The following is a 19,881-nucleotide window of genomic DNA, read 5'->3' on the forward strand; positions in this document are numbered from 1 at the left end:
GGGGCAAATTTATCCATTTAAATAAGCTGTTTTGGATCAAGGTCACATTTACAACCTGCAGGACACCGGCCCTTGAGACCTGGAGTTCCCCCACCCCTGCCCTAGACATTAGTGACACCATAGCAGGCTGATATCAGCATAAAAAAAAAAAAGCTAATCATAAGGTGTTTTGCCTTACGAGGAGTTACGCTCATTGAGTGCGTTTGTTCCTAGTGCCTTCCACTGAGGCTGAAAGCGCTTAAACATGTGGTTTTAATACAGAGCCTATTTGGAATTAAGTGAAAATAAAAGTAATTGCTGCAAATTATTAAGGGGATTTTATTTATTCAGGGACAAATTCAAACAACTATAGCATCTCTTTGAAGTTGACAGCAGGTTTTTGTTTTTAAAAGACTTCACAAAATAGCCTTACATCTTGCTCATCCATCAGGCAAAAAAACCTTAATTTTTTTTAAGATCCCAAGAGTTCTCCAGTAGCCCCCGTCCTTTCACCACTAAGCAGTGATGGTGTTCACAACCCCTGAAAAGCCCGCCCCCACCCCCCCATCCTTGTCGACTAAGGTGCGCAACCTTCTGTAGTTTCCAATGTTAGGCAAACCCACGACAGCAGTAAAGCTCCCAAAATTGGGGCTACAGGAATACAGTGTCCACAAACCTAACACACTGGTTTATATATCATTTATCGTCAGCTTACTGTCCATTTAAACAAATAAATCTCAACAAGTTACGATAACAGCCTCGCCCTTCAACATGTCACTGAGTGCAGATGTAGAGCAAGGTTTGTTAGTCTCTTCAAGCTTTGCCAGCCATAAACATGAAACAGTCTGCATAAACAGGTGGGAGTCTCTTGGGCAACCCAGCATCGCAGCTCATGGGAATTATTATTATAGAGTGGGATATTTGTGAATCTTAGAGTATCAAAGAGGTCGGGGAAGTGTGCTAATGTATGGTCACTGATGAAGAAGGAAAAAAAGAGACACCGATGCTGTATGTTCTTGCCGCTGTGCGCTCAAGGTTGGCTTTGGATGTGTCTGCGCAGCTCCTGGGCCTTATCCCGCAAATCAGGCCTGCTGTCGGACTGCAGCGTCGACAGGGAGCGCTGCAGCTGCTCCCGGCTCTTCACAGACACACAATCCCACTGTTCACTCTCTGTTCATATCAGAGAAAGCACAAAAATATCATCAGTCAATCGATCAAATCTTTATTTCAACATATGAGTAATAAATGTAATCACACATTAAAAAAATCAAAACATGAAATCACTCAAACACGAATATGTACACACGATCTACAATTCTTTAACTACAGCAATCCAAAAGTGTTCCTTTTTATAATATGTAATTATCAATTTTTAATGTATAATACAACCACATAAATTTTTAATACTCTGCTTGATCCATATAGTGCTTTAAGACTACACATGCTCCTCATTGCTGTCTATACTTTTTTTTTTTTACACTTAGCTCTTCCCTCACCACACAATCTTTCTTTTGTTTAAATTTAGTGACTATTTGTTCATATCAAAAAACATTTGAACTTATTCTTTTCTGTTATGATTCCCTCTAAAAGCTGCTGTAAACTCTGACCTGAACAAAACACGTTCATATCATCTGCAAATAATACAAGTTTCAGGGTGTTTGAGGCTTTACAAATGTCATTTCTGCATAATATGTGGCACAAGTCTGAACCTTAATTCAGAGCAAACCTCACTACTGTAAAACCTTATGATCAAATGGAGATGCTAGAAAAAGAATAACGCTACATCGCCCAAGAATAAAACTGAAAAACAAAATACATGCTTGTATATAAGCAGGAATCGATATTTACCTCCAGTTCTCTTGACGATCAGATCCACGACTGACAGGGCCTCGGTCCTCACAGAGGAGTAACTCTTGTTTTCTGGATAGAAAAGCAGCACAGTTGGGCATGAAACGCATGCGTATAAACTATAAAACGAAGTACCAGGACGTAGTGAAGGGCTTACCTAAAGGATATGTGAGAGCAGCACAGGTCTCTGTGAGAATCTCTGACAATGAATTCAAGTCGTCATTACCCTTTTCTAGCAGCAGTAACCTGCAACGAAAAAACAGTTCAATACCTTTTAATCATTTTTTTTTCTTCACAGCCAGTCGAACACCTTCTCTTTGTTTCGCTGCTTACCCCTGGAAGTATGCCTTCATAGACTGAAGAACAGCCAGCTGCACTTTCCAGGTGCTCAGCTTAAGCTTCTCACACATCAGATTGCACACCTCTGCCTGGAAACGTGCTATACACACACACACACACACACACACACACACACAGTTGAGAACATTACTTGAAGATCTTTCAATCAGCTCAAACACATTTCTTGCCCATTCTGTGGTAAGAAATTTGTGGAAGTTCTGCCAGATAACTTAAAAATCCAAGATACATGTAGTGGCTTAAAATACGTCTAAAAAGTAGACAAAGGGAAAGAATGGTGTCAATTAAGGGGACAACATTTTTGAGCTGGTCCTACATTCCCATTTCTTTAAATGCCATATACAATATGTCAAAACAAATTTGGGGTTCAGTTTTGTCTCTTGTGAGAATAAACTTACTCTGAGTCTCGGGCTTTCTTGGCCAACTTTTTCCAAGAGTCTCAAAAGCACAAATAATAGCTTCGGTCTGCAGCTCTTTCTCCTTCACATCTTTATCATCATCGTCGTCGTCGTCTTCCAGTGATCTTGGGGATCCAACACCACTCTCTGGACTGCTCTGTTGTAAAATTATTAAGACAGGTTGAGTTCATTAAAAGACTTTTTCAAAATATGGCATCAATCATTTAATATTCATATTCAAGAGGCAGTAGGGAGGTTTCAACCTTCTTGATTAGAGGGAAAAGGATCTCTGCCATGTCGGCGAAACGGTCCTCCTGGCTGCTGTGGAGCACGTCCCCAGCACAGCGCAGAGAAGCAATTTTGTACACGAGACTCTCCTTACGACATTCCTTCAGCACAACCTCCAACACCTCAGAGATGGTGGGCTGGCCGCTGCAAGGCTTCTGTAGCTCCGTGCTGAAAAGGAAGAAGTGTGACAAGAAATGTTGTGATGTACTTGGAAGAAAACATACAAAGAAAAGGCTGTGAGAGACTTTTTACCTGCATTTGGACACTACAGATCCAATGGCTTTCAAAAGCTCCTCCTGGAACAAAAATAGTTTAAAATAGAAAAATAAAATGAACACTTTCTTGTTTTCTTCAGGTATATTACATATCATTACCTTGCCAGCCCACGTGCGCCCAGATAGACCCTGCATTAAAGCTGTCAGCACCAAGCCGAGGTGTGGCGCCACCAGTGAGCCTGTCTGTTCCTTGGCAACAGTTGCCATGGCAGCTGCACCCTGAGCCTTCATCTTCCAGGACTGGGACTGCAGCGCTTTCTGTGTGATGGCAATCAGCTCGGTCATGTACAGTCTGATGCCTCCAAAGCTTCCTGATTAGAAAAAAGTTTAAAGAAGTGGAAACAGAATTAAATCTTTATGTCATCACAAAAAGACACCATCACAAATATACAGTACATCTGAAGCTGAAAGGATTAGTTGGTAAAACAGAAACCTTGTAAAACAGGAAGATTTGCTTTGTTTCCTTTATATGTTCAGTGTATTGCAGCAGATTAATCAGTAATGCATAATTTTCATTAATGCTGTCTGGATTTTCCTCACCTGGAACGTTCTCCTGCCACACCTCAGACCACAGCGTGGCATCATGGCTCTCTCCTTTGTCCTCATCGGGACCCGGTGCCTGATGCATGCCCAGGAAAGCCAGTGGCAGGGCCACTCCCGCGTGCCCTTTCAGCACATCTGGACTGTAGTGGCTGATTGCATGTACTGTCAGTGCACAGGATGACTTGTACACATTCTCTGGGAGCAAGAAAACACAAAGAGCAGAGTCTGAAAGCTAGCACTGAATTTAGTAAACCAACTTCTTGTGTTTTTCAAATATAGAGCAGCTGGGAGAAATATAGGCATATTTTACTTTCTCACCTTCTTTCTCCAAGTACCAGGTGTTGAGTTTCAGCAGTAGTTTTTCTACACTGCTGTCTTTTGCTGACTGATGGGAGAAAACAGATGTCCTTATGACTTTACCAAATCATTATTTCTAAATCATCAACAAGATTACTTATCACAATTGCTGCTCACCCTGACCAGGTGTCCCAAAGCAAAGGCATAAGCTTTCTGTACTACAGTGCTTCTGTCATGGATGCCATTCAGCAAGGAGCTCATAAGTTTACCTGAGGAAACAAAAACAGTTATCACAATTAACACCACACTTTCATCATCCAATACACAAACTAGATGAACAGATTCAAACTTGTCCTGTACCTGAGTGTGGGGTCAGATCCTGTGGACACTGCACTGTGAGGGAAACAATTACACTAGCACAGCCACCCTGTGAGGAGAGACAAAGAGTAGCAGGTAAACTTGGAACACCTTGGTAGAAAAAAAAAAGAAAGGAAAGAGCCACTGTGTGGAAAAGAAGGCAAATGTACGAAAGATCGGTATGATGATGCAAAGAAAGCTAAATAACTGTGTTTTTTACCTTGGTGCCCAAACCTACTCCACTCTTAAGCAGCTCACAGAGTCTGGGAACCAGTTCTCCCAGAACAGCAACATCCAGGTGCTGCAGACACTGAATACAAAGACAGCAAAATATATGTCACATACTTTTGTAACACTTTAAATAAGGCACCTCTTTGTGACACATCTACTTAATTAATTAGTAAGGTTGTTGTTGTTTTTTTTACCATGTTAACAGTCTCCATCATTGGAGAGGATTTGGCAGCACTTAGTCTGGCAGCATCCATGGCACTCTAGAAGTAGAGTAATAATAACTCATGAAAACTTTTAATAAACTTATAGGCTTCAATTTTTTATGGAGGCGAGTGCTGAGGTTACCTTTTCCTGCTCTGTGGCTCGGAGACTCAGGTAGTTGAGGACCTGAGGCTCCAGAGTGCTGAGGGACTCCAACAGAGCTGGGATTAACCGGGAAGCATGGGGCCTTAGTCTGGCACCGGCAGTCTTACTGATCTTCACCAGGGTCTGGATACTGATTTGGAAAAAAAAGAGATTGTTGAGAGAACAGAACACACAATTATACAGCAAAAAATTACGACCTGGTAACGTGATGACCGAATGATGAATTAAAGTTAGCATCGTGCCATGTTGGAAAAGCGGAAAGGTAAATTTCCTGTTGGCTTAGTTACTTTTTTTAAAAAGAGTTTAACAAGTGAAAGAAAAGAAAAACAACCTAAGCGTCAACTGCAAATACTTACTAAGAAATTACACGTTACCTAACATCATTTTTGCAGGATCATATATTGGTATACAGCAAGCTGCTAAATTTCTGGTTTAATTATGCTTGAAAAACAAAAAACTAACCAAAACAAAAAACCACCCAAACCAATTTTGCTGTTAATCTCTTACTACTAAAATATTTTACTAGAATTAAAACTAGAATTAAAGCACAAGTTTACATTAAAAGCAACGACTGCCACAGAAGAAAAACCGGACCAAAGTTATAGAAGAAGATATTACCTGAGTGAGCGAACCTCTGCGACATTGCTAACAATGCCTTTTTCCAGTAGGGTGGGTAAAATCACCGCCACAGTTCTCTGGGCTCCAGAGCCTGTAGACTCACACATACGGGTGCACACCTGGAGAGAGAAAAAGTCTGCATTAGAAAAGGTACTCAGACAAGCACACATGTACACACAAACACATACACAGGCCAAAGTTGTGGCAAACAGCTTTACCTTACTGAGTGTTTTCAGTGTTAGGTCTGCAGCCTTCCTCACAGACTCCTAAACAGAAATTTTTTTTACTTTGTAATAATGTACATTTTATTTTTTTTGTTATGCATCAGAAACAGTGAACGAATTCAAACCTTTGTGCCACATCAATGAAAGAAACACTGATCTCTGATCACTTCCTTCCTACCTTGATGTCATCAAGGACTCTAAACAGGGTCTCCCATATTTCTGCCAGGTGATCAATAAGGTCATCAGCCTGACGGCCTCGAATCAGGTCATTTAAGGCCAGGCAGCTGAAAGAAAAATTCACATAAGCGTTTAGCCTTTAAATCTTATTCTAAACAAACTGCAAACATTATTAACAAAGCATCCATTCTAATGCAAGTTAACAAAGTCAAAAGCCAAGGCTGATGATCTTATTTTTTTTAATATAAGTGTACATGCACCTGGACTCTCGCACTCTCCAGGCGTTGTTGGTCAAATTAGAAATCACATCCTGAAGGATCTCTTTGAGATACTTATCCACCTGTAATAAATCAGAACAAGCAAGCAGGCACATGTAACTAAACAACTATGTCTACAACCATTTTTTTTCTAAAGACAAATAATGTTTTGTAGTTTGTTTTTTTAATGGATGCAAATGTACAACAATCAGCTCTTACCAGGGTCTTATCAGTGACCAAAGCATCCCAGATGCTTGTCATGGCCTGGCGAATGCTAAGGTTGGGATCAAACTGGTAGCGGTACAGACGAGGAATTATCTGAGGCAGGAATGGAGCCAGCTGTTCCCCGGCTTTAGCTGCGATCATGTGGAAACCAAAAGCTGCTCCCTGAAAGGAGGATAAGCATGATCAGGTTGGAAGGGGCATGGATGTCACGGATGTAAAAACTGGTGAATACAAACATGATACCTTGCGAGAGTTCCACATGGCATGATGATTGGCTAGGTTCATAAATTTGTACACAAGATCTGGTTGGTTCAGGTCGCTGGCCAATGAACACAGCTCCTTGTATGTGGACAAACCGTGACTGCCAGAAACCATGAATACAGATTATGTACAGAAGTAGGCCAAGAAGGGTGAATGTGTGCAAACTGAGCACAAAGATTAAATACATTTTAAAAAGCATGAATATATTTATTACACTTTCACTGAAATAGGAGCTAAAAATGCCAGTAGAGGTGATATGCCTTACCCATCAGGTGTTTTCCCCAAACCTTCTCCTTGGAACACCTCTGTATCCCCTGAGACTGCATGTTTCACTCTGTTTACAAAAAAAATAAAATAATGATTTAACAATTAGCCCAATGCAAGACGCGATTGTAAGCTTGTTACAATCTTTGTCCTTCTTCAGTTTAACACTGGTTTCAATCACAATTTCAAGTTTCCCTGACAAACCACTGGAGACCAACAAACCTGCCTGGATCGAGCACAACTTTAGGTGGAAACTGAAGGACACCCACAACAATATATTGCTTTTGTTCTGTTTTTAAAAGCGCAAAATTTGACAGTAGCTCGATGCATGTGTTCATCCTGCCCATGGTGCACATTAGCTAATCATTAGTCCTCCCACAGTGCTTAATGGACCATTTAAATTATTTATTTTTAGACTTCTTTTTTAAACATTTTGTGAATCCACTGCTTTATGATCCAAGTCGAGTCAGTCAGCTCTGTGAAACAGATACATTCAGAGGTCTTAACCCAGGAAACTGAGCAGCATCTTTGTGAGTCCATAATATTCCATTCCCATTTCTTCTCATTTTTTATTCTGTACAAACTTATCAACACTTGCAGTAAAAAAAATAAAATTAACTGTATCTTTAGACCATTTTAGCTTTCAGCTGGGTATGTGGAGGACCTCATTCAACATGCACTACGGTCTAACAGTTTGTTTCAAAACAATAAACCTGTTTCTAGATTTTTCCCTCATTCATGCACAAGCTTGAAGCTGTTGAATCTGTACTCAACCCAACCATCCACTCACCTTTTACCAGTCATGAGCGTTTCAACAAGAGTGGACACCAGTTCCTGCTGGTCACCCTCTCCCCCCATCTCATAGACCAGACCAAGGCCTTTAGATGCCACATCCTGACTCAACTCTGAATGAAAGAGGAAGAGTGAAGCGTGAGGAAGTGCACAGGCGCAAAGCTAGCAAGTAATGAGCTGATCAAACAGTTCACTTAGACTTGAGTCTGATCTTACCGTCAGGGTCTGAGAGAACAGAGATAAAGGCCCCCTGAATCTCTTTCAAATGTGACTGTAAGAGTTAAAGAAGAGAAACAAAATTACGGGTATTTGACATACGTGCATAAAGAAATTAAATTTGCACACTAAAGACTTTGGCACATGAATATTTTTCCCAGAAAGGTACAATTTCACATTTCAAGCATTTGATATGTTTTCTACGGTCTATTGTGAATAAAATATGAGCTCACAAGATCTGCAAATCATTGCATTCTGTTTTTAATTTACATTTCACCCCGAGTCTCAATTTTGGGGTTAAAAATACACACCGTAATCTCCTTGTGCTGGCTGAGCTTCTTGACAAGGGAAAGCAGCCAGATGCAGGCTGCCTGCCGGACGTGGGGGTTCTGGCTGGTTATATACTTGGTCAGGATGGCGTTAAGGACCCAGGGAACCACATCATTGTTTTTTACATCTGTCAGCAGAAAGGAAAAAGTGGAAATTAAAACTTTTGTGGATAAAACATTCAGCTTTTAGATAAAAATGGACTGTTGCAGGTGAATATATGCTCAGAAAATTCAAAATAATGTCAGACAGAAAAGATAACCATGGATTTCATTAGGACAACTGCTGGTATAAAGCTGAATATGGTCATGCAGAGTGGACAGTAAGCGTGCCACTATACTGGAGAACCAAATCAGAGTAGTGTGAACTTCAGAAATGGCAAAATTCATTAACAGATAAAAAAAAAAATGTTAAAAGCACAATACAAGCTGGGACTACATTTTAGAAACGTACTCTGTGGTGGAGTGTAATGGTCCTCGGTGCAGGTCCATGGATCTCTGGCAGCTCCAGAACTGGTCCCTACGGCACCGCTTGTTATGGCCTCTCCTACTGTGAATTGTAGCTCCACCTGCTTGGCCTTGGAAAGATTGAGAATGTAAAAAAAACAAAAAACTTGAGTATTGCTGCCAGCAACGAGTTGTTAAGCCGAGTGACAGCTCAAGTAGAAATGTTTAGAGACAATACCAGCATATCTGTGCAAAAATAACCACCTCAATACAGCCCGATTCATTACCCTGACCTCAAAAAGTAAAATGTTAAAAAACAAACAAACCTTAAGCTACCAATTACACCTGTTCATTTGAACCTAGTCTTTTAAAAATGTACTATCCATCAGTATGTTTCAGACCTCTACAGAGTCCATAAGTCCCTGCAGCAGCTTCTTCTGATGAGGGAAATCTTCATCTCCCACTGGCAGATAACCCAAGGTCATGATGGCTCGTTCCTTCATCTGGAACAAAGACACAAACATGATGATCAAGATAGAAAAGTAGGCAAGAAAATCTAAGGACCCGACATATCATTAATTTATACAGTGCAAATAAACCACTGATATAATGTGTGCCAGTAACAATCACTGGAAAGTGCCTCTCAGTAGCCATTTTTTCAATTAGATTTCTAGAATACCTTTGTACTCTCCTTGCCAGAGGGAATGCGGGCCAGCAGGTTTTCTACAACAGAGAGTTTAGTCAAGCCCTCTCCCTCTGCAGTGATCAGCAGGTGGCCATTACGCCCAATTTCCCCCAGAGCTGTACAGGCTGCTATAGCCAGCATTGCACTGCTGTTGTCCAGGAAGGAACCTTGACGAACATGAACAAAAATGGGTCAAACAGCATACAAAGAAGCAAATCATTATGTATGATATAAACTTTAAAACTGTCAACTAAAAACTAAGGAATTAAAAAAAATACTGTATAATCATTACAGTATAGGCAAAATAAAATTTAGCATCAGTTTTTGGTACTCCAACAGTTACCAAATCAGTAAATGAATGAAGCTGATGTGAAATAATTACATACCAATTGTCTTTGTTGCCATGGCAGCAAGTTCATCATCTTCCTGGGAAGAGATGTTCATCTGCTGCCCCATGTTTTCTGTCGAATCAATGGATGTGGCAGCTTTTTTCCTGCTCATGTTCCTTCCGACCATATAGCCAAGAGCCAAGATGGCACCATGCTGAGTTTCAGGGCTCTGTGATTTGACAAAGCAAGTAAACATTAATGCAAGGTCAATTTTCACAGCTATAAAATAAATGAAGCTACGAACGGCTGTGTAGCAACAAAGTGGCATTACGTGGTTGTCTTTGGTGATTTTGACGAGGTTCTGCACGGCCTTCTGCAACTCGTTGCCAGTCATAGTCGAAACCACAACAGCATACAGCTGGGCTGCCAGCTCCCTCATGTCCTCCTTGTTTGTGTTCATCAGACTCTGGGGGGGAAAAAAAACATCTGCTATTACAGCGATGAGATCTGTAAAATGTGCACTAGGCTGATGGTTTTACAATATCACAACACAGCTGAGCAGCTGGATTATCTGGTATCTGTCTCATTTGTGATATAGTAAATACCAATATTGGCACTAACATCCCACATGTTTATGATACTCACTTTAATCCAGTCGATTTTATCAGCAAATCTGGGAGCCAGTTTCTCCGGGCACACAGACACAACCTCCAGTAAACAGTACATGACAGGGATTCCTGTTAAGAGATTATTACATTAGGTACAATTTCCTGACAAACATAAATACCTGGAAATGCACATGGATTCTTAAAGGAACACTTCTTCTAGCAGAACTTATTTACATGAAGCACAAACTGAATTTTGCAGTCTTTTATCAAAGAGACAGTCTTTGATACTTGCAATTTTTAAGAGTCGAGATTTTTTTGTTACTTAAATATTCACTGCACATTTTCAGAGCAAAAAAAAAAAATGTTCCAAAAACTGCTTGATTGTTTAATAACTAAGTGCTTCCTCACCTCCTACAGCAGAGAGCAGCTGCTGCAGAAGATCCATGTAGACATGTACAGGATTTGCTTCAGAGCCCTTTGACCCTGAGGGCTGAGAGTCAGAAAACAGCAGCGTGTGGACATAGCGGCCAATGGCAGGGGCATCATCCTGCATGTCTGACAAGCGTGTGGACATGGGCATGGCCCCGGCACTGTGGGCTAAACACATCCTCAGGTAGAGCATGATCTGGGACAACAGGAAACGGAAATGAGACGGATTAGAAGACAAGCATCTAGCACAGGTATAAGAGGTATAAGACTATAAGATGGGCCAGTGTCACGATTAATAGATGCCATGAGGTCATAACAAATTCATATTTACCTCGCCAAATGCAGAGGGGTTGAAAGGAATTGTGGAAGTTCCCACAATGTACTTAGCTGGAGTCTTGATTCGCTGAGCGGCCTAATAAAGACAGAAGTGCAGAGATTTAAGATTTAAAACGTCTTAGTAAAAACACCATCATGAGAAACTTGGAGAACATGCTCAGAGCCTCACTTTCTCCTGGACATAAGCCACCATATCAGGAAAGGAGGGCATAGGTTTTGGTCCCTCCTTCTCTGAGCTCTTGGTATGGAAAGCCCTCAGCACCCTCTGGGCCTCCCCAGACACCTCTTCTCTTCTACAACACAGAAAAATAAGACACTTCAAGCTTTTCTGCAGATAAGTACACCTAGGACACATTTTAGTTTAAGCTCAAAGCTTCTTCTTTGTACTATCAATAATTTCATGACCCAGTAAAATGTTTACTGTGTGTTCTTGTCATTTATTTACCACCACACAAAAGATTACTGTGTTTTTCAAACTTACGGGTCTCCAGCAGCCAGCAGCAGTAGGTATCTTGATGGCACATGATCAGGAGCAAAGACCGTGCTGGCAAACTTCATGGCCACCTGGCGAACCTGCACCTCCGGCTGTTACAAAACAAAACAAAAAACAACAAAGAACTATATGAGTGTTTGATTTGCCTCATTTCTACTTATTAAACCCACCAAGATTAAAGTTTATTCTACCAGTTCTGCCTCTCACCTTTCCAATATATGCAGCCACCAGGGCCTCCATTAGGTTGAGCAGTGCTCCTTGGAGGTTAGCGTAAGCTCCAACCATCATAGACAAAGCCTCCTGAATAGCTAGACGGACATCAGCTTCTTCCTGAAGAGGAATTTTAGAAATTTCAATACCAGATGCACAAGAATAGAGTTTAAGGCAATAATTTTATATCGACTTGAGTGCCAATATCTTGTAATGCATTAGTTGCTTGGTACTCAGTTTTCACTGCAACGTCTTTCCCCTACCTTACACATGGACTCAAAGAACTGCTGCACAAGTGCAATGTCCTTTGTGAAGAGCTGAGGCATACGACTAGAACAGAGGACCGAGATATTTTGTATTACATCATTTGAAATACAATGCAAAACTGGAAATGTTTAAATAAAGAAATAGTCTCATTATTTCCTTATACCTTGACAGCTTTCCAACAGCAGAGTAAGCAACACACAGTAACTTAGGATCCTGCAAAGACAAGTGTTTCCCAGTAAGTATATTTCAAATTAAAGTGCGCGACCCTGTATGAACTTCACATTATTTATGTCTTGCATTTTACCTCCTTGTATTCATTGATGAGCTTGGTAAGACCATTAAGCAACATTAGCCCTAAAGGCTTATTAGTGTCAGGGCATCTAATGAAAAATCAGAGAGACAGAATCAGCTTTTAATTACTTGAAACACACTGATGAAGACAGATGTATCTGTAGGAAGACGAAGAAAAGACTTACACCATGCAGATATGATGGACAAACTGTAGGGTGAGAGACAGCAGTTTGTTGTTTGTGCTGGCCCCAAACAGACCGTCATAAACAACCTAGAGAGGACAGAAAGCAAACTAGTGAGAAAATCTGGAAAGTTTACTGTTTTGCATGGCAGTACCTGAAAAATACCCATATATCAGAGTTATCTGGATACACTAAAACAAACTTCACACTGAATAAAAAAGAAAACATGGCCAGAAGCATCACAGATCGTACCTGGATATTAGCTGGAAAGCACTCTGCAGCCAGACGTGAGCGTAGAAGATGCGGCAGGATCTTCAGCTTAACTCTTGTGCTTACTGGCTCATGTTTCAGCTCTTGCTTCATGCCGCCCCCCTACAGTATACATATAAAGGGATTTTACATTTCTACGGGTCAAGAAAATACTTATGTTCACAGGTTATGTTAAAAAAAAGAGAGTTTAAATGTTGAGTTTGAGTTGACAAACCTTTGTTTTAAGAGGGACATCCCCCAGATACACTTTGAACATCTTGTTGATAATTAGAGGATTGTTCCAGTCGATGATGCTGAAACATTACAAAACAAGTGCATTACTAATGATAGGAATGACAGTTTGACAGTTTATTCAGCTCCTCAGAAATACTTGGAAAAAGTCTGACTTTTTAAAAATTATTTTTACAAAATCTAGGAAACTGTTAAGTTGTATAAACTACCGGACAAAAGGAGCACTTAAAAGTGGAGGACTTGGTGATGCAAATACAAACACAGACATAAATCAAGTTTCATGGCCTACCTTTGTTTGCTCTTCAGCTCCAGATCAGCTGCAGTGGCCACACTGTGTCTGGTGTCACTTGACGCCACCACCAGGTGGACCACCGTCTCCACTTCTGGGACTTGCTTTGCCTCAATGAACTTCACTATTCCCAGTTTACACTGTTGGAACCAAGTAAACAACAAGGAACTATTTAGTCATAGTAAACATGCCACATGGTGCTTCACCGTCCACATTTATATTAAAAAATATACATTACAGAAGAAATTGCTCTGAAGAAATTATACCAAACAGTCAAATTAGGGGTGAAGGTGGAAAATTTATAGACATAACTGATTCTAACCTGAATGTTTAGAAGCTATTCAAAGATTTGCCTTACAAAAAAAACCCTCCATATCAGTGTTTCCCGCAGATTTGAATATTTTTGTGCCGATAACCTGTATGCATCCACAAGCGGAGGCACAAGCACTGCATGTGTATAGCAATAATCATCTCCAGTTACTCTTTACGCCTGCAGATGGACTTCAAATGCACAGTGCTGAACTGCAGCTGGTCGTTTTTGTCATTCTCTGCATCATCTGTGATCTCAGTATAGTTATCCACCTACTGCATGTTTTGATGAACATGAAACTCAGTTACAATGAAACCCAGGGATTGTCTTTGTTAACTGCAGTGCACAATGGTATAGTTGGGCACTATTCCAATGAATGACAGTGAATGATATTCAGGATTGTCATTAAAGTCACCTGACTAGCAAAAGACTGGGATGGCCTAGATTAGTTGGTAAACAACTGAACTTTCAAAACATTGGCATGGGGGACCAAATCTACCAAATCAACAGGACATTGAGCTATCCACGCAGACAGACAAAAACAATACGGGTGCAAGATACACAAAATTCACGGTTCGGTTCGATACTTTGGTGTCACGGTTCAATATTTTTTCGATACAAAAAAAATGTTCATGCCTTTTTAATTTGTCATTTATTGAAATTATAAATATATATTTTAACTCAAAAGTACAGTTTTTAAACTTAATGTTGCTGAAACAACAAAATAAATCTATCTGATGGAGAAATCACTCATCTTTGGAAAAGAGAGTTTATTATAGAGAAATGGCTCTTTCCAAAATAAAAGCTATACTATACGCTTCTTCTGGGCTATATTCTCAGCAGCATATTAAACATATCAGGTCCCCATAAGGAGAATCATGTGCTAACGGCTGTCTAAATGACTCGGGTAAAGTTTGTAGCATGCGTGCTTGTTTTTTTTGTCTGCTTCCACTTGTCTTTGCACTAGGATGATGTCGGCGTAAATGTGCAGTCATATTCATTGTGTTCCCACTAGTGCTGTCAGTGTTAATCTCGTTAAAATGACATTAACGCCATAACGCGGCAAATCTCCGTTAATGAGTTACCGCGGATCACCCCCCGCCGGGGCTGGACGGCGTCAACACGTTAACGAGCTAACTGCGCTAACGCACTGGTTCCCACAAATTGAGCATTGCTTGGCACATCTGACATACTGTTTTACTTTTGTTTTCATGTGAAGCTTACCATCAGGGTCATGCTTCACATGAAAGCCAAGATAGTTCCAAACGCCAGATCTGAATGAGGGTGGGGGAGGTTCATTTTCGGGTAGCGTTGAGGCAGTTGCCATGTTGCAAGCTTAGCTTCTGTCTTGCTAGCTTGCGTTGCGCTCAGTGGAACTGCACTCAACAGTGCAGCCTAGGCAGAGTAGTCGAATGCAGATCCACTGAAGAAAAGTTGATAAAATAAATAAAAAATGTTGTATTGTTCGATACATATGCGTACCGAACCAAAAGCACTGTGTCGAACGGTTCAATATCTATACGAGTATCGTTGCACCCCTAAAAAAACAAGTCACCAAACATACTCAGATGGGCATAAATATACTTGGCCGGCCTGCCCAAACACTGAGCATATTACCTTTCCAAACAGATAAACATATAAAGCCAGTACTCATCCTCCCAGTTCAGTTTGTATACCTGCTCCAGCTGTTCAGCATTCCACTGGGCTTCTCCAATCACCCTCTTGGCAGCATAAACACTCATCCCTGGAGGAGGCTGTGGGAGACCCTGACTACTCGCAGCCACTGTCCCATCTCCAGAAGTACCCTGGGAGGAGGAGGGAGCGGGGCGAGTTGGAGATTCATTCAGCACAAACCTAGGAGGAGAAGGACACCACAGGTCAACAATTTGTGGTAAAAATACTTCTCGCAAGGAATTAATTTCACCAGAGGTAGGTCTGCAACCCTTATTCGCTTATGAATCGTCAACTCACCCATAAGGCATCAGTAAAACATCTAACATGAACTCCAACAGCAGGTGCATTGTCTTTGGCCGCTCAGTTAGGTTAAACAGAGAAGCACTCTTGGAGGTGTCAGTAGGATACTTTATGTGGTAAAGAGTAGGGATCAGCAGGTGCATCAGACTAAGAGAGAACATAGAGTATAGACAAATTAAATTAAAATTAATAAGCCGATATCTCAAGATTGCTTAACACACATGTCACACAACCATATCCAAAATGGGTGTTTGGATGCATCCCCTTACCTGTCCTGCTGTGGCTGTGGTTTTCCTTCCATGGCAGTGATGAGGGTCGGGGCTAGCTCACACTGTTTTACCACCTCCAGACGAGGGTAGCCCATTTTAATGTAGATGATGGTGAAATTCTGCGTATAAATGTGACCATCAAAACTCTGCTCTCAATAATAGGCCAATTTTTAAAAACACAAGTCAATCTAGGATCACTAACTAGATTTTAAAAAAAACCCCACATAAACGTCAATTCAATCATGTGTATTAAATTGTGTTTTAAAAACAAAACAAAGGGACAAAAACACTGATCTGATTAAATCCCATGTGGTAACTGTGTGATACCTTACCAACGATGTTCATTGGCCCATAAGGCAATCACGCCCACAAGGCAAACACACATCCTCCACTATATGGCAAACATCCTAATATGAGATTCTTACCGTAACGAAAGAGGCAGCTGCAGGGTCTTGGTACTGCACAAGCAAAGTTTCTACTGGAAGTTGAATCTTAGGCCGGCTTTTTATCCTCTTATTCAGGTGGACCAACAACTCCATTACCTAGCAGAGAATACGCAGTTTCCACATTTTATTATGTAGTTAAATAAGACAGATGCATAAACAAAGTGAAAGGAATCTAAGATCCTTGAAGAACCTTTGCATCTAGAGAACTGAGTCTATATCTCTGCTATACCTTCAAATAATTTTTTTCTGGGCTGAACTTTGAAGTAATGATACTGCAGTTTATAAACACATCTCCCTTGTAATGCAGTCATTATAATCTCTTAAGTAACATAGACAGGCTACACCCTTCTTACTTTCTTCCGCACCCCCTCTTGAACGCTGGAGAGCTTGAGGAGAACAGGGGGTAGGAACTTGGAGATAATGTCCTGCAGCTGTTCATCTGTCTCTGCATGGCCCAGGCGAAGGAACACACGTTCCAGTTGATCTGTCAAAAATACATATAACACCCTTGTTAACTCATTTTCCAGGCGGTATTTGTCACACGCTAATTATTGGCCCCATCATGGCTAATTTCGCAATATCTTTCTACTCAAGTATCTCACCCAGTAGTAAGGTATCTGCAACACAAAGACTACGACCTTCAGTTTAACATAGAGCAACATGCATGCTTAAAACGGTCTCACGGGCATGTTGCTGCAGTTCTGCTGATAAGTTCGTCCTGTCAGCTGCTGTGCTGGTGCGACCATCACCCAGCCCTGCCTTCCTTCTCCTGGCATGGCTCACCAAGCACCCAGCTAGCTACAACAACTGACAAGACTATTCACGCATTTGATCGTTTCTGTATTATTCAACTAGCTTTTCACTTAAGGTCACATCCTGCAGGTCAAATCCCCAATACCCCGAATATCCTAGCAGTTACTGCGCACTTTCAAAGTTTCATAAATGGATATATATTAATAGCCTACGTGATAGTTTCTTTTTGACCATGACTGGGCAAACGGCCTCCTGACGATAGCATTCTGGTTAGCTTAGTAGCTAGCTATCGCACCTACCCCTGGTTTTGAACTACAAGAAGCTTTAGCGTTACACCAAAAAACACCCCAACTGTCAGGGCGGATTAGGCATTTTCCTGGATACGTTTTTAGAAACCACGAGTGCGACATTTGACAAAATATGTGAATCGCCAATAACCCAAAAAGAAACTTACTGAGTTCATCCTGGGCAGCCATGTTTGCAGAAAGTCAATCAGCGACCCCCCCAGTTTAGAGAGTGTTACTGCATCCACCGACGCCACTCCTAAACTACTGCTTCATCACCCCAGACACCAAAAATTATTAATTGACACACAAGGAATCACAAGGAAGTTTTGTACATTTAAATTGTGCAGCACAGATCCTACATGCTCTTATTCTACAGGCTCTCACGACAAATACAACTAGATAGATAGATAGATAGATAGATAGATAGATAGATAGATAGATAGATAGATAGATAGATATTATTAGTATTAATTTCCCAGATTTTATTGATTAGATTCATATGGGGACAGGTAGTACTTCAATCTTCTTCCCTTCTTCTGCTCCTCCCATCAGCTGCTCATTTGACTCAGTATCGCCCTATCACTGGCACACCAACTGTCTGCATGTCCCCTTCATTACATTCATGAATCTTCTCTGTGGTCTTCCTTTTTTCCTCCTACCTGGCACCTTGTTATTCGGCATCCTTTGTCAAATATATTGCTCCTCTGCACATGTCCTCTCTGACTTTGTCTCCAAACTGCTCAACTTGAGTTGTCCTTCTGATCTACTCATGCTTAACCTCTTTAGCTCCACCCATCTCTTTTTTGTCAGCACCATCATCTCCAAACCATACATCATAGCATGTCTCACATTTCATCCATCAGCTCCTCCTTCCATCGTCCTAGCACACTCATTAGCAGCTCTGTCCTTAATCACGCTAACCAGCTTCTTTGCCAGTCAACCTGTACAAGTTCTCTATTCTTTAGTGTCCAGCCTTGCATACAACTCACTATAAGCTGTGTCCTTTGCTTTTGTTCCAGTACTGCTGCCCCCTTTTTCTTTGTCATCCTCTTCCTTCAAATGCGTTCTTGTACCTTTTCCTTCCACCACCAAAATCTCATTGTCTACTCTCCTCAGTCCAGGGGATACACGAAATAACATTTTTTGTACAATTATTCACAAATGACTAATTCCGTACTAATTCTGGAGCATTAAATCCCAACCTAACAAACCTCTCACAACCAGGCAACCCAAAACTTATTTTCATCAGATGCCTAAAAGAGCCTCGGCTAAGTTAAGCTACTATTAAAAAATCCTTTGGGATTTAACTTAAGCTTAATTGTTTTAGCCCTTGATATTACAAATAGCACAATTAACTCCAGATTTTTTTAAAAAAAATGTATTTATAGCTTTAAAAATAAAAATAACTTTCACCTCTGGGCCTCAAGGTGCAGCTATAGAAATGACAAAATATTAGACCAGCACTTTTTGACTTTTTAGCGCTGGGGATGCAGGTGCACTTACTACCTACGTCTCTGGCTGCGTTCCAGTTGACGGGCTCGCCTCCCGATCCGCAGATCTCACAGCGCCTGGATAGGTTACTGCACCACGGCCGTGCCTGTGGAGGCGGTGTGGGACACCGCCGTTCTGCACGGCACGAATCAGCAGCAGCTGTCATGTGAATCAGCTGTACGAACAAGGAAGGGGATAAACAACAACACGACCCGAGTCTTTCTAAATCAAGGTAAAACAAAACAAAATAAAACCCTGTACACTTTAATGCGGACATGATGTGAAATACCGGCGAAAATTGTGCAGAGGAAGCTAGCTTTGCGCCAGTTTGTGTGAAAGCAGGGTGCATTTCGTGACTCCTGTGCAGAATTAGCCGAGCTATCAACAGCTAAGCGTTAGCACTGCCACAAACATAAGTTGGCACGCTCTCATGCCACTGGACTTCTCGCGGTGTATGTTTTGGCTTTGTTTGTTGGTCTGTTGCTAAACTTGCATAACACATAACAGTAGAGAAGTGCTAGATTAAATGTTCTGCACTACATAAAGTGGCGAAGGGGGTAGCTACAGGCCTGTGTGCAGCCTTCTTGTGAGGGGCATTTAAATCCCATTGACTCGTGCAGTAAGAAGTTAGCTAACGCGATAGGTGGCTTAACTTAACACTTTGTAATGCTTTGCCCTCTCTAACTGTTAGCACCAAATACTGTTGAGCCGCAATGCCCCACGAGCACACATTAAATTAAAGCCGGTGGGTATCATTTAAATATAAGCGAGCTAGTCAGCCGAGCTAGCAAGCTGCGCTGTTTGTTCAGCCATTATTTGGCATCCTAACAAAACGTAGGCTAGTTGGCTAGTTAGCTTGTTGGCAGACAACAAAGATTAGCAAAGCCAGAAGCGTTCATGCAGTGTTATTAATACGTAAGTACAATTCTGCTGTGATTTAATGGAGATATTTATTTATTTATCCCTATATATATATATATATATA

At 41.1% G+C, this 19,881-nt stretch overlaps 2 protein-coding genes across 7 annotated transcripts in view; one reads left to right on the plus strand and one right to left on the minus strand.

Moving 5' to 3' along the window:
- Window positions 1-298: 298 nt before the first annotated feature.
- On the minus strand, window positions 299-17,689 carry ecpas (Ecm29 proteasome adaptor and scaffold). 3 transcript variants are annotated; one of them, XM_014339921.2, is made up of 49 exons: window positions 17,573-17,689; window positions 16,719-16,849; window positions 16,345-16,461; window positions 15,920-16,038; window positions 15,648-15,797; window positions 15,353-15,530; window positions 13,367-13,506; window positions 13,061-13,139; window positions 12,829-12,948; window positions 12,580-12,665; window positions 12,408-12,483; window positions 12,267-12,316; window positions 12,100-12,166; window positions 11,834-11,956; window positions 11,615-11,718; window positions 11,303-11,426; window positions 11,129-11,209; window positions 10,777-10,993; window positions 10,406-10,497; window positions 10,092-10,226; window positions 9,818-9,989; window positions 9,426-9,598; window positions 9,148-9,249; window positions 8,754-8,877; window positions 8,285-8,430; window positions 7,974-8,028; window positions 7,756-7,870; window positions 6,967-7,035; window positions 6,684-6,801; window positions 6,435-6,602; window positions 6,219-6,298; window positions 5,960-6,065; window positions 5,776-5,823; window positions 5,558-5,676; window positions 4,919-5,069; window positions 4,768-4,833; window positions 4,563-4,652; window positions 4,346-4,412; window positions 4,163-4,254; window positions 4,007-4,073; window positions 3,686-3,883; window positions 3,245-3,456; window positions 3,123-3,166; window positions 2,846-3,038; window positions 2,583-2,739; window positions 2,161-2,266; window positions 1,985-2,073; window positions 1,828-1,899; window positions 299-1,149 (listed from the first exon to the last, which is right to left on the minus strand). In XM_014339921.2, exons 1-49 carry the CDS (start codon window positions 17,592-17,594, stop codon window positions 1,010-1,012), a joined length of 5,550 nt encoding a protein of 1,849 aa, XP_014195407.1. In that variant the 5' UTR covers window positions 17,595-17,689; the 3' UTR covers window positions 299-1,009. The 3 variants fall into 3 exon arrangements, with proteins under 3 accessions (XP_014195407.1, XP_014195408.1, XP_014195410.1); XM_014339922.2 differs by lacking the exon at window positions 17,573-17,689 and adding an exon at window positions 17,331-17,544; XM_014339924.2 differs by lacking the exon at window positions 17,573-17,689 and adding an exon at window positions 16,968-17,293.
- A 1,242-nt stretch (window positions 17,690-18,931) lies between these two features.
- Window positions 18,932-19,881, plus strand: part of kdm4c (lysine (K)-specific demethylase 4C) — a 31,045-nt gene continuing 30,095 nt past the window's right edge. Inside the window, exon 1 of one of the 4 annotated variants that reach the window (XM_014339925.2) lies at window positions 18,932-19,128. The gene's annotated coding sequence lies outside the window, so the exon portion shown is untranslated. The remainder of the gene's footprint in view (window positions 19,129-19,881) is intronic. The other 3 variants (XM_005941882.3, XM_005941880.3, XM_005941883.3) reach the window with 3 other exon arrangements.

Source organism: Haplochromis burtoni, unplaced genomic scaffold, assembly GCF_018398535.1.
Source record: "Haplochromis burtoni strain Fernald_Lab_line unplaced genomic scaffold, NCSU_Asbu1 Contig_323, whole genome shotgun sequence".
In the NCBI taxonomy this organism is placed as follows: domain Eukaryota; kingdom Metazoa; phylum Chordata; class Actinopteri; order Cichliformes; family Cichlidae; genus Haplochromis; species Haplochromis burtoni.

Excerpts from the sequence above, each read along its gene's own strand:
- ecpas (XM_014339921.2), bottom strand. The coding sequence starts at position 17,594 with ATGGCTGCCCAGGATGAACTCA. Across the intron at positions 11,957-12,099 it reads TCTTTGAGTCCATGTGTAAG|GAAGAAGCTGATGTCCGTCT; the intron begins GTAGGGGAAAGA and ends ATTCCTCTTCAG. Across the intron at positions 6,603-6,683 it reads CCATGTGGAACTCTCGCAAG|GGAGCAGCTTTTGGTTTCCA; the intron begins GTATCATGTTTG and ends TCCTCCTTTCAG.